At 53.8% G+C, this 13878-nt stretch overlaps 1 protein-coding gene across 2 annotated transcripts; it reads right to left on the bottom strand.

Annotated features, from left to right (window-relative positions):
- Positions 1-1571: 1571 nt before the first annotated feature.
- Positions 1572-9298, bottom strand: Arrdc1 (arrestin domain containing 1). 2 transcript variants are annotated; one of them, XM_020167587.2, is made up of 8 exons: positions 9127-9298; positions 3699-3809; positions 3369-3419; positions 3125-3279; positions 2756-2938; positions 2482-2658; positions 1970-2402; positions 1572-1891 (listed from the first exon to the last, which is right to left on the bottom strand). In XM_020167587.2, the coding sequence occupies exons 1-8, from the start codon at positions 9242-9244 to the stop codon at positions 1824-1826; spliced, it is 1296 nt and encodes a 431-aa protein (XP_020023176.1). In that variant the 5' UTR covers positions 9245-9298; the 3' UTR covers positions 1572-1823. The 2 variants fall into 2 exon arrangements, with proteins under 2 accessions (XP_020023176.1, XP_020023177.1); XM_020167588.2 differs by lacking the exon at positions 3699-3809.
- Positions 9299-13878: the final 4580 nt, after the last annotated feature.

Below are 13878 nucleotides of genomic sequence, written 5' to 3' on the forward strand. Positions count from 1 at the left end.
TCCCATCTTGGTTCTGTTTTTAAATTGGACAACGGATTGTATCAGGAGCTTTGTCCCGATAGCTGACACACTATAAGCATGCATCAGCACACCCTGCTCCCATCCACATTTTATTTATTCTTGGTGGTACTGGGGTTTGAACTCAGGGCCTCACACTTGCTATGGAGGTACTCTTACCACTTGAGCCATTTCTCCAGCTCTTTATTGTGATGGGTTTTTTCGAGATAGGGTCTCTATTTACCTGAGGCTGGCTTCGAACCTCAATCCTCCTGATCTGACTCCTGAATAGCTAGGATTGCAGGCGTGATCCATCGGCACCTGGTCCCATCCACATTTTATAAGTGAGTAAACTGAAATAAGGGAGCTGAGTGCCTGCAAAGGTTATGCTGTGCTCCAGAGGAGGAGGGATTCCAAGCCCATCAAGTTTTCCTTTCAACCATGAGGCTGCACTGCTTCGAGAAGGTGTTTACAGACTATCACACCCGCAGCCTACATTCTGCTTTTCTCCAATATTCATCTTTCCCTTGTTCCACAGAGTAAAATGCTAGCCAGGTTTGTAGTTGCCTGATGAAAGAGCATGTTGCCAAGTCAAGGAAGGGGTAGCCAATGGTGTGTGTGCAAGACACCACCCACTTCCAATCTGCCCCTTCGATGCTGGAGCGAAGGCCTCGTAGACTGGGTATTGTAAAGAGTGGACAGCAACCTCAGGCTCAGGGTAGAAACCACAGTATGGTAATACTGCATGTGCATAGCCCTGGGTCTGCCCTTCTCTCGTGCAGAGGAAGGGGACATGTGATTTGTCCCCAAAGAGTCAGTGAACTGGTTACATACACAGCCAAAGTGGCAGTCACACAGCATAGTCGCCCGTCCACGTGAGATGGTATTTGGCCACCTGTACCTTAACCACCTCCAGTGTGCACCTTGCCAGTGCAGGATGGTGGTCAAGTGCTTGCTCCTGGACCCTCCTTCGTGACTACACTAGGGCGTCAGCAGGGTACCCCTCTGGGAAATGCTGCTCACAGAACCCTGCCTTTCTATCTTGTCCTAGTTCCCTCAGGCTTGTGTGCTTGGCCTGAGTAGGCAGGGAGGGACAACACTGGCACTGACCCCAGTCCTAATGGGAGACGATTCTGCTGCAAGCAGGGACCTGGCAAGCCTCTCCCCATGAATTTCCTCGGGGGCAGGACATCCAAATTGCACTGCCTGGAAAGATGGAAGCAGGCCGACAAGCCAGAGTGTGCTATGAAATGAAACAGGACTCCAGGGCTCCAGGTGCACTGGTTGGCTCCCAGGGCACGTCCATAAGCTGACCAGGGAGAGGTCAGCACAGCTCCACCCAGGCATCCCAGGAGAGGAGCTGAGGGGAAGGCGGTGAGGAAGGTACCACCAAACAGCAGAGCCTTAGTAAGCAGAGCTGTGACCTACATGGGTGGGGCAGACCAAGGGGAGGGAGTCGTGGGGAGGAGCACTTGGAGGCGTGTCTGACGACCACATTGTGAGGCCAGGATGAGCACCCCACAGGGTCCGCCCAAGTCAAGCTTGGAGGGCTAGCCCGCTGGCCTCTGCCCAACTCTACAAATAAAGCGCTTTATTTACAGTCTCTCCAGGTCCCAGTTCCCTGCCGCCCCCACCCAAGCCCTGGGAGAAGAGGGCTGGCTCCAAGAAGCTGGGAGAGGTTGGTCTGCAGGGGAGGTGATCCCGGCAGCTGCGGGTCCTGATCCTGAGTGGCCGGGCCACAGCAAAGGCACGAGGCCCTGGGTGCCCCATCCCAGGGCAGAGGCCAGGCCCGCCGGAGAAGGCAGCATAGGGTCAGCTCTCAAGGGTCAGCTCTCGAGGGTCAGGCCAGCATCAGTACCGCCACCACAGCTCTGCTCATAGGACGGTGGGGCCTCTGTGGGGAAACAGAGGGTTCTGCAAGAGCCTGGTAGCAGTCTTCCCCTCCTCCCCAGGGCCTGTCATTTCTACTCACCATAAGGGTAGCCCCATGAGCTGTACTCTGGGGGCAGGATCAAGGTGCTAGTGGTGGGCACTGGACCCCCGGAGCCCTCTGCAAAGTAGGGGACAGTAGCACCTGTAGAGACGCACAAAGGAGGGTGCAGGGAGTGGGGAGCAAGGATGCCATCCTGAGCACAGGACTCAGGGGCAACAGGCACAGAACCCAAGGCAGCAGACAATGGCTGCTGCTGGGAGTGGCTCTTGGTAGAGAGAGAGACTGGGTTTGAGAGATGGGAGGCACCAGCCACAGCCTCAGCCTCCTCAGGTGGCGCAGAGGGTACCACAGGGGAAAAGGCCCCAAGAGGTGATCCTGGGCCTGGCAGGGGGCTCAGCGGGGCATGGTTCACAGCAATATTGCCAACAAAGACTGGGAGGGTCACGGTGGCTTCAGGTGCCTTCATGGAGACCTGGGGAGAATTAGGGTGGTGAGGAGTTAGAGCCAAAGCCACCCAGCCTCAGGCCACCCGGCCCCAAGCAACACCAAACCTGCAGATAGTAGTCAATGTGTATGAGGCTGCAACCCGGCAGGGCTGACTGGGGCAAGGCAGGCACCAGGATCTGCTCCTGCCATTGAGCACGTCTCCAGGCCTTGACACCTGCACCCTCTACCTCTGCAATGGTCCGTATGTCGTAGATCCAGCGCTTGGCTTTATAGGACACTTTCTGAAAAAAGACCAGCCTGTGAGCCTGGGCATGTTGGCAACCCACATCTTCTGCTGTTCCATGGGGACAGGCATGAGCAACTGGAGTGGGCTCTGACCTGCAGCAGACTGGCCACCACAGGGCCAGTGTCCTTGCCTGACTGGTTCTCAATGTCAGCCTGCAGCCGCAGCACCTGCCCCACCACGTAGCCACGGAGGTCAGTGCTAGCAGTGAGGACCACACTGCCTGTCTTCACCAGCTTGTAGGAGAACTTCTTGGTGGTGGAGGCCACATTGGGTTGCTTGAAGGAGGAAAGGGGGAGGGTTTATCAAGACAGCACAGACTGGATCCCTGTGGCTTTGGGACAGGACTTCAGCCTGCTCTGGTCACCAGCAGCTGGCTCAGGCCAGAGCTGCTACTTCCAGACCCTGGCTCCCCTCACCTGGAGGGTTGGGGGCCACCAGTGAGGCCCCTGTTCCATCCTCACCTCAATGTCTGGGATGCTGTTCAGGTTCAGGGGGCTCAGGATATAGAAAACGAGGCTGCACTTGTGATCCTTAGAAAAACGTGGGGTGTCGATAGTGGCCCTGACCTGGTGAACAATCCTCCCAAAAGGTCCCTCGAAGGATGTGGGCGCTGTGGCTGTAGAGATAGCAGAGACTGGTACCAGGCACCTGATACCTGCAAACCCTCCCTCCCAGTGTTGCTGTTCCCACAGGCCATCCACTCACAGGGAAGCAGGAACTGGAAGGGAAAACTGTGCTCTCCAGCTGGCAAGCTCCCTGTAGAGACAAGAGGGAGGTGCAGTCAGGCCTCAGGAGGCCTATTGTGGCCAAAGGGCCAGGCAAGGACAAAGGGTCAAACAAGAGAGAGGTTTGGGGTGGAGGACAGGGTTGAAACAGTCACACCATGACCCAGAGCCAGTACCGGAGGGTGAGCAAGCACAGGGATCCAAGAGGCAGTTGTGGGAAAGGGAGTGGGGACAGACAGGCCCCACTCCAGGCAAGAGCTATCCCAGGGGTTGTGGCTTGGAGGGGTGGGGGACTGGTTCCTAGACTCACCCTTGTCAGCCAGTGACAGAGAGCTGTTGAAGTAGCTTTCCTCCACCACCCATGCCCCATCATTGGCCTTGTTGGAAACCCCACAGGAACCTGTGCAGGTCACCCGGATGGCTGCAAGGAGGAGGACAGCATGAGCCCCAACCAGCTGATGGCCTGGGCCACTCTCTATTCCCAGCACAGGAATTCAAGCAGAGGTGGCAGCACCCAGTGGCCAAGCAGCCCAACCCTCACAGGGCCCAGGATAGCTAGGTGGCAAGCAGCCTGCCACCTTCCCAATGTGGCCATTCCTCATTTTGGGGTACTCCTAGGGAGCCAGCCTGGCAAGGAAACTGACAAGCAGTTTCATCTGTCCTGCAATCCACCGTGGGAGTGAGGGAACACTTCTGTCTCAAATAACCCTAGGCTATCTCCCGAAATTGGTAATCTTGGGTCCTAACCAAACCTATGAAAACCCAGCCCTCACGGAAGATGCTTGGGCACCATTGACACCCAAATTTGTGCTGCAAGCAGTTAGCAGGGAAGTGCCCCTTTAGGCTCCAGGAAGCTAACTGCCAGTTCTCCTGCTGCAGGAATGTGGTCAGACCTGCCCAGGCAGGTAAACAGTCTGACACTGTAAGGCGGGGCCCTGACTTCCTGGGCAGCAGTGCTCAGGAGGCTGACTTTCTATACCATGAGATGATTCAATCATCCCTCACCAGTGGGAGTGCCCACACCAGAGACCACTGGAGACAAAGCTCAGATTCCTCAGTCCAGCAGGAGTGTCCAGAACCCACTGTGGTCAGGCAGCCATGGTTGGACAAGGCCAAGCCGAAGCTGATCACAAGGGAGAACTGACCCAAGAATATCACACTACAACAGAAGACCCAGAGAGAGTCAGGTGGGAACTAGCGACAGGCACCCTAAAGCTCCAACCCCCTCCTGCAGGGCTGGGTCATGACTTCTACCCTTCCTGGTCCTCCCAGACTTGACAGGGTCATGTGAGGGGAAGATTACTCAGACTCTGACATCTTTGTGACAAAGTCATCTGGCAGGAGGAACACAGGTGTCCTAAGTGCCCAGGGGTCAGCCACACCTGCCTAACCTGCTGTCTCCCTGCCCTGTGGCCCAGGCCTCCTGTCAGTGGGTCATACACAACACTGGGCTTCCTCCCATAAGCCTTTGACTTGTCCTCAACCTCGAGTGGCTCTCCACACAAATCCCTCCCCCTCCCTTGACTGTTGCCAAGCCCTCATCCCCCACTCCTGTGGGGAGTTCCTTGCTGCCTACTCTCTGCTCCTTGGCACTGCCAGTGACTGGCTCTTGGCCTCCCTTCCAGCCCAGCCTCATCACCCAGACCTCAGCTCTGGTTTAGAATCCTTTTGCCATGACTTCTCAGGCCAGACCACCAACTATTCCTACCATGGAAATCTGGACACCAGAGTCACCTACAGGCCAGCAAACACACCTGGGGAAGGCAGGGGCAAGAACAGACTCAGAGCAAATATGTTGGGGGGAGCTTGAGACACTGTATTTTCACACCCCCTTGTGGAAAGGGTGCATCCCCCCTGAATCCTGCAGCCCTGTGGACACTGGGCCCCACTCAGAATAGTGGGGTACAGAGGTCCCAGCCTAGCCTAGGTGCCACCCAAGTGCTGTCAGGTGCCCCTAGTCACTGACACAGAGCTGTTCAAATTCCTAACCCTGAAATGTTGTATGCTATAACGAAATGGTTGCTTTAGCTATTTACTTAAGGGGCGGTTTGTTATTTGAGTGACTTTTACATACCAGTGTATAAGTAGAACAGATATCCATCCTCACCTGAAATCAGGGAAAACCCAATGATTTATATTTTAACCCATCAGATGGGAAATATTAAGTACTTTGACCCACGTTGGAGAAGAGATAGGAAACCAGATACGCCTTACACTGACCAACTGTCAGCTGATTCAGGGCAGACGCAGTGATTTCACTTGCATGTGCCAGGATACCCAGCAGCCCTCCTCAAGTTCCGTGCTATTTCACCAAGAACCTGTCATAGCACTCCTCCTTACAGCAATCAGCCTAGGCCTCTCTGAAACAGTCAAGCACCCCACCTATACCACCAGAAGAAGGAGCATGGAGCCACCAGACTCCAGAAAAACAAAGAGTATCCAAGTCAGCATGACCCAGGCTCTGTGATCTTCCCAATGCTAGGCATTTTGCACACACCAGGGCTCCTGTGAGGACCTTGCCAGCACCGCCACTGTAGGAGTTGAACCAGTCCTATCTCGCCCACTCTCACAGCAGAAAGGGTGGAGGCACAAGGCTTGCAGACAGCAAAATACTTGAGCCTGCTCCTTTGCCTCAAAGCAGGGTCACAGGTCAGGCTGGGAGAATTCCACAGGGAGCCAGTGTTCACTAGTCAAGGCCAGTGGCCACAGTCGGGTGTTGGCCTTCTCACATCAGTGAGTCAGGCAGGTAGGAGCACAGGATGCACTTCCGCCTAAGAAGTGAGGGCCTCCTTGCTGCTGGAGAGGCATGCAGGCATGACTCCCCTTCTTTCCCAGCCTGCAGATGCTTATGATGACAGGACTGGGCAGCTTGGTGGCAGTCACCTGATTAGAGACCCTGATTTCCTCCACCTTCTGGTTTTTAACATTTCAGCTGCTTGTTTGTAGTGTCCTAGCAGTCTCTCCCTTCTCCCCCACACAGAAGAATCTACTCTTAGAGGCAAGCATAGCACTCCCACCAGCATGTATGTGCCCTGCAGCATGGTCACAGACTGGGCAGGTGTGTTCTAGCAAAGCCTCCAGCACAGAGCACCAAGTGGCAGGCTGCAGAACAGCGCACACTGTGAGGTGCCATCTAGTTATAAAAAAAAAAATGCTTCCTGACAGTGTTCAGAGCCATAACAAAGGTAGAAACCAAACTGACAGGTACCCACCACTGAAGGTATGGAACAATCATGATGTGGGTTGTGTTCCACAGCAACTTCTGGAACTTTCTTCCCACATGGACACTCCTACCTGTCCGGCAGCTCCCTCCCATACACCCCTGCACTCTAACCATGAAGACCTCCACTGATCCCTCTCCTGGTCCCAAAGCACTCCTGGACTGGGGGTGTGGCTCAAATGGTAGAGTGACTGCTTGGCAAACACAAAGCCATGAGTTCAAAAACAAAAAAAAGAAAGGGAAAGAAAAAGTTCTCCAACTTGACCCACTCCTACCAGCTCCCACAAAATGGGGGCAACCCAGTCTTTGCTATATCCTCCCACTAAAGCTACACCTGTCCTGCTTCCAAATTGTACCACAGAGTAAGAAGAGTGGTCACCTCTCAGGTGTTATGAGGACAGAGCTGGTCCAAGGCAAGTGGGGAGACAGACATCTGGCCAATAATGAGGGAACACAGTGAGCCATAAGGGCAAGATAGAGTGTGGCCCTGCCACAGGCACCAGAAAACTAACTGTTCCTTCCTCACCTCTCCTCTGCATCAGCTCTTAGGCAGCCAGTATCCGCCTGGCTGATCATCACTGACCATCACTGTCACTCACTGGATAAGTATTCAGTGAGCAAGACTAGGAACCCAAGGGCAGGGCTGATATCCTCCTGGGGAATGCAGAGCCTCCCTGCTGCACCTACTGGGTCCAGCAGAACCTGAACAAGCATCCTTTGAATGAAGGGGAAAATGAACTATGGTCCTTCTTTCCTGTCCCAGACAGCTGGGGGGGGCCCTTGCATACATGCCGCCTCCCCTCCAGCAACCTGCATTATCAACCCTCCAACCCCAGCCTATGGTGGTTTTTTTGTTTTGTTTTGTTTTGTTTTTGCAGTATTGGGGCTTCAACTCAGGGCCTATACCTTGACCCATTCCACCAGCCCTATTTTGTGAAGGGTTTTTGAGATAGGTCTGGCGAACTATTTGTCCGGGCTGGCTTCGAATGGTGATCATCCTGATTTCTGCCTCCTGAATAGCTGGGATTACAGGTGTGAGCCACCAATGCCCAGCTAGCCTATGATTTCTAGGCACTTTTACAACTAACTAGGACCAATCTCTGAGGATTCTTTGGCTGCATCGGGCCAGCTCTTCATTCACCCACCTCTATCTGCCACAGGGAGGCCAAGGTACTTAACCCATCTTGTCACTGTGGTTGGCAATTGCCTGCTCACCCCAAGCCCATACAGGGAGGGAAAACAGAACAAACAACCCAGGTGACACGCTCTCCATAGGGCCTGTTTTTGGTCCATTGTGACTCCCAGCCCACAGGCCTGCTTTATGGTCTTGGTCAAGCTGGAATCTCCTGCTACCTCTCACAATTACCTTGTGCCTAGGGGAGCTGACCTGTCACCCCTGCAATAACCAATTTGCCCCCACCCAAGCCCCAAACTCCAAAAGGGCCATTACCAGGAACCTCAACAAGACCAGAACCTGATAAAGGCACCTACAACCCAGCTTCCTCCTACCCATGACAGCCTCAAACTGCGTCAAGGTTGGGGTCCAGGATGGCCAAGAAGAGGATGGTGGCTCTCCATCCTCACCAGCCAACAAGGCAGAGGCCTAGGGGTCAGGTCCAGAGGGAAGAGGTCAGCCAGGTGGCTCTCACAAGAGGCAAAAGGTTGAGAACACGTGGCAAGGACACCCACACAACCTTGCACTCAAAGTCAGGGGCCAGGCAGAGACCACTGTCCACCCCACCCGGAGGGTTCTGTCCCCTGGAGGCAGCCATACCTCATCAGGCGGAGGAGGCCCCGCACCTGCAGAATGCCCTATCAATGGCACAGCAGCAACCTGATTCCCAGCCCCAAAGTCCCAGATGTCCGCAACAGCAGAGGGCTCAAGCTCAGCTCCCAGAGGCCCACTGGGTTGGGATGTGGGAATGCTGAGACAAGCTGGTCCCTCCCTGCCAGAAAGGGCAAGCCTCAGGAGAAAGGCAAGCAGGTGCCTGGTGGACCCTGCTGGGAACCTGCACATTCCGGCGGGCCGGGATGCGTCTGGAGAGGGATGCTCAGGAGCCTGAGGAGAAGGCGGGGGAGGGAACGCGGGGGGATAGTAAAGGGCCGAGCGTGCACTAGGTTCCAGGGAAGGGCCCAGCAGGTGCGGAGCGCAGCGGACCCCGGGCACCTGGACGAGGAAGGCAGGAGGCCCGTGTGCGTCCACCGTCAAGACCGTCTCGGCAAGGTGGGCAGGCGCTAGGCCCTCGCCCGGACTCTGGCCGCCTCTAGGCGGAGAGAACAGGATTGGCAGATGAGGAAGGATTGAGCAACCGAGCCTGCCTGCCCCGCCCTAGCCCCCGTCGGCCACCCACCCCGCCGGGTCTGCGACCCCGCCCAGCTCTCCTACAGCCCGCGAGGGTCGCCGGAGACTCCGCGGACCCAGCCCCGGAGTCCGGGAACTGCCGCACTTCCGGGAGCCCGGCTCCGCCGAAGGTGCGGGCGCCACCACCGCCCTCCCCCGAGGCGACCCCGCGCCCACCTCGGAATGACAGCGGCGCCCCCAGGCGCACGCGCACGGCCCCGGCCAGCGGCTCCCCGGGGCTGTAGACTGCACGGCCGTGGCTCAGGCGGATCTCGAAGAGCTGCACCCGCCCCATGCCGCGGCCTCCCGCGCGGCGAACTGACGCCCTCCGGGGCCGCCGCTCGGAAGCCCGCCCCCGGCCCGAGGATCCGCCCCCCAGCCCGAGAACCCGGCCCCTCCCCAGACTCCGCCCCCCAGGCCCCGGCTCTGCGCCCGACCTGTGCCCCTCCCGGCCCATCCGCCCCGAGCCCTACCTCAAGGACCGGGCCCCTCCCCAGACCCCGTCCCCAGGCCCGGCACCCCTGCCCGACATCGGTCCGAGGTTACCTGCGGCGTGGGCCTCGCAGTGCTGGGGCTGCTAGAACGAACGACCCGCCACACCGGAGCTCCTGCCGGAGGGAGGTGCGGCCCACTCTTCACCTGTCTCCGGGGGCCCGGCGGACGGGCGGGCTCCCCCTTCCCAGCGCTCGGATAGGACACGCTCTGAGCGCGGACGCTGGTTTCTCGCGGAGCTCAGCCCCAGCGGGGCCCTTTGCCTCCCTCCTGCCCAAACTGGGTCTCCCGTACCTCGGGCCCCTACATGAAAGGAGGTCGCGAGGGGCCCGGAGAGTGGACCGGGTGCTCGGCGCTCAGGGGGTGCCGGTCTCCAACCCAGCACTGCACCCTGCATCCCTGCGCCGTGCGGCGCGCAACGCGCTTCCTGGGAGTTCGAGTCCCGAGGGAGCGGTGTGTGGAAGACGGTGCTGAGCCGTGCGCATCCTGCTGTGTTATGTCGGATGCTGCTGAGGACCAAGCTTCCAGCGGCAGGGCGCGGGGCTGGGGTGCCGATGATGCAAAGACCAGGATGAACATATTCTGACTCGCGTTTTTAAAAAGGTCCCTTTGTGGAACGTGAACTCTGTGTGTGTGTGTATGTGTGTGTGTGCTTAAATACAGATATCCTTAACTTAAAATGCTTGTTCCATTTTAATATGATGCTAAAGCCTACCTAGGCGATGCTTCGGTTTTTCAGGTTTGGTTCAGTATTGAATAAATTATATAAGATATTTAACACATTATTACAAAATAAGTTTTGTGAGCTGGGGATGTACTTCGGTGGTAAAGTGCTTACCTAGCATGCACAAGTCTCGAGGTTTGAGTCCCACCACACACACACTCACACACACACTCACACACACACACACACACACACACACACACACACTCACTCATGTAATAGGCTTTGTACTAGATGTGTGTTTGCCTAGGCTGGCTTGGAACCACAATCCTCCTGATCTCTGCCTCCTGATTAGCTAGGATTACAGGTGTGAGCCTCCACGTCCACATGTATTTTCCATTTTTTACCTTATGATGGCTTTATCAGAATGTAAACCACTCATAAATCTAGGAACATCTGTACCCAGGAGTACAACACAGGAGGGTCACCATACGACAGCCTAGGAGAGAGGGCTACATGTGGCCCAGAGATGTCTCGGGCCCAGCTGCCTAGTTAAATGTGGAGGTGGGTGAAGGAGGCACTTTTTGGTGGAGAAGATGCCTAGATACAAGTTGTTTTGGAAGTGGGAACCATGACGTGCCAATACCCAGGTGCCCTAGACACCAGACCAACTAGGTACCTGCAGGCAGGGGAGTCAAAGGCTAAAGATTTGATAACTCTGTTTTGTGGATGGTAATTGAAGCCAGAGCTAGATGTTGTTAGAGCTGGGGAAATGACCCAGAACCTAATCCGACTCTCTCTAACAAAAAGAGAGGGGTATCATGGTGAGAAGAGAGATCCTTAGACCCAGGACCTGCCTTCCTCAAGATTCCCATGTTCCAAAAGGGAGGGTCTAGCTGGCCATGCTCCCCACTTTCCTGCCAAGACTATGCAAATGGCAGAACTCCTGAACAAGGAGTTTGGAATGCCAACATGAAAAGGGAGGACAATGGTTAGCTCCCAGATGCCATATTCACAGAGGTCAAGAGAAAAGTATTTCAGTAAAGAGTGGGAGATGTGTTGTGTTGGATTCTGCTGAAGAAGAACAATGGGGACAGACCTGGATGGCCTTTACCCCGGGTTTCCCAAGAAGTTCTGCTCATTTTTTATCTGATTCCACTTCCAACCCATTCCCTATTCCTCTGAGATCCATCCTCAGAACAGAGGCCCAGCCTTCAGTCTGTTCTTTGAATACTCCATTCTGTTTCTTGCACTAAAACCCAGCTTCCATGGGAGCCTTGCAAGTGTAAATATTTCCTTTAACAACCACTGGACCTGGAGGCAGGATGAGTCCTTCCTGACTCCTTATTACCACTTCCAGACTGTTCCCCACCTAAAAGCTCCTAGCTTTAAAACTCATGATCTCAGAATATTGACCCACCACGTTCTCCATTGCTGTCTCCTGCCAAGCCCTAGCCAGGTCCCTCATTTCCTGGTGATCTAGTGCCTGACTTACCATCATTTTCTGAAATTCCACTCTTATAGGCACTCTTAGTAACTCCAAGTTACTACGCTACTCCTTCCCACCTCCTGGGCTTTGCTCCAGTCAGGTATGGTGAGAAAGACAATGAAAATACAGCACTCACAGTTACCAAGGTGGGGTGGGGGCACACCAGGCCATGAAGAGCCACAAGGGAAGTGCCAAGCCTATCAGGAGCAAGAGAAAGCATGACCCAGGCCTTTGTTGTGCTCTCCACAAATAAAGGAATGGTAAACTGGAACAAGCTTAGCACTATTCGGCTTGAATAATTTCAGCAGGATCTGGGCTGTCATAGTGGTCTCTGGTTATGGTGCCTGACCCTGAGTGGTTCAGGGCAGGGAAAACACTGGCTTGGCATGTGAGTGTCAGATAACAGAGCTGTGGGCTCTGGAGGGGTTGGTTTGTATAAAAAGGACACATTCATAGGCAGGTTATTTGCTATCTCTAGGAATCTGCTAGTCCTGGAAGGACCGTCTCTCCAAAATTAGCATAGCTCCAAGATGTCAAAGCATCAGAAAATACAGCCTCTGTCTCATGATGCCTCTCCTCCAAGAAATTTCCCTACCTGACTTCAGCAGCTCCCTCCTATGGCTTGTTAGTTGGTCTTCAAAGATGTCTACCAACAATTCCTTTCATCCTGTAGATGTAAAATAACAACTCTGAAATAAGAAAATAGTTTGTTCTAAGCCAGTTATGGGTGACCATGCCCCAGAAATTCAAACTCAAGTTACCAGGATCAACATGCTTCCTTCAAGAAAGAGGTTACAGAAGCTTTTATAGTCAGAAGGGAATGTAGGTGGACTACAAACTGGTGGGGAAATCTCGTCTATAAGATTCAGATGTCTTTGGTGCAGGGTGGGGGGGGCTACAGGGGGAGAGTACTGGGGTTTGAACTAAGGGCCTCACACTTGCTAGGCAGGCACTCTACCACTTGAGACACTCTGCCAGCCCTTTTTTGTGTTATTTTCAAAATAGGGTCTTCTGAACTATTTTGCCCAGGCTGGCTACCAACTGGGATCCTCCTGATCTCTGCCTCCTAAGTAGCTAGTATTACAGGCATGAGCCACCAGTGCTTGGCTCAGATGTCCTTAACAAGGTGAGAAAATGTTTCACAGGACCTAGATGTTATCTATTCTTAGCTTTAGGGTTGGCAGAGACCAGAGTGGGCCAAGCTTAGCACACATTCCAAGAATTTTGTCTAGTAGTCAGATACAGAGATTGATAGTAAGTGGCTATTAAAAGGGACAAAAGATAGATAGCCCAAGATAACTGCAACATTCCATCTCTCCATTCAACAGGTCAGCCTGCAAGCTGCAAGAAGATGTGGCTTCTGGGAGAACTTCTGTTCATAATCCCTTTAGTTACTTAAGTAAGTTAGTTTTTTAAATAACTTCTTAATTATTAAGTAAATTCCTTAAATCCACAGTGTTCCTCCTATCGGAAGTGGGTTCTGTCCCTTTTTGTTGAATGTGGGCTGGCTCAGCAACTTGCTTTAACTGATAGAATTGCAATAAAGGAGATACCACGCCACTTCCAGGCTCAGCTCAGAGGAGCCCTGAGGCCTGAGGTAAAGGTATCTGTTTACACTGCAGAGAGATCCTGGGAGAGAGAATGCCAGGGCATGAATGTGAGTGGAGCTGTCTCTGATACCCAGCCTCAATCATCCCCCCAGATGACTGCAACTATATGAGTGACCCTGGCTTTCAGCCAGAGGTCACCACTGTGACATAGCCAACCACCCTGATATATTATTTATACTAAAAACTGAGCTGGACCCAGCTGGGAGGCTTTTCTACTCTGGGTGTGATCTACTGGGGAATGAATGTCCAAGATGTCCATTGTACTCATACATCTACCACTTTGGCTAGGGCTGGTCATATATCTCTTATGGCTTCTCTTCATGGTTGGCTTGGGTTCTACACAGCACAATGGTCTCAGGATAGTAAGAATGATTACCTCGTGGCTGGTCCCCAAGAAGGGGGAAGCTGAAGCTTTCAGTCCTAAGGCTGGGTTCAGAAGTCCCTGAACTTTCTACTGTTAATTACATCAAGGCAGTCATGGTGAGAGGAGTAGAAAAATAATGGAAGGTATGAACTTGTTCAAGGTATACTGTACATGTGTATGGAATTATCACAATAAATTTCCCTCGTAATTTTAATGTACATTAGTTCAAAAATAAAATAAAATAATCCAGTCACTAGTGGCTCACATCTGTAAATTCTATCCACTAGAGAGGCTGAGTTCAAGACCAGCC

The sequence above is a fragment of the Castor canadensis genome, chromosome 13 (assembly GCF_047511655.1).
Source record: "Castor canadensis chromosome 13, mCasCan1.hap1v2, whole genome shotgun sequence".
Classification (NCBI taxonomy): Eukaryota; Metazoa; Chordata; class Mammalia; order Rodentia; family Castoridae; genus Castor; species Castor canadensis.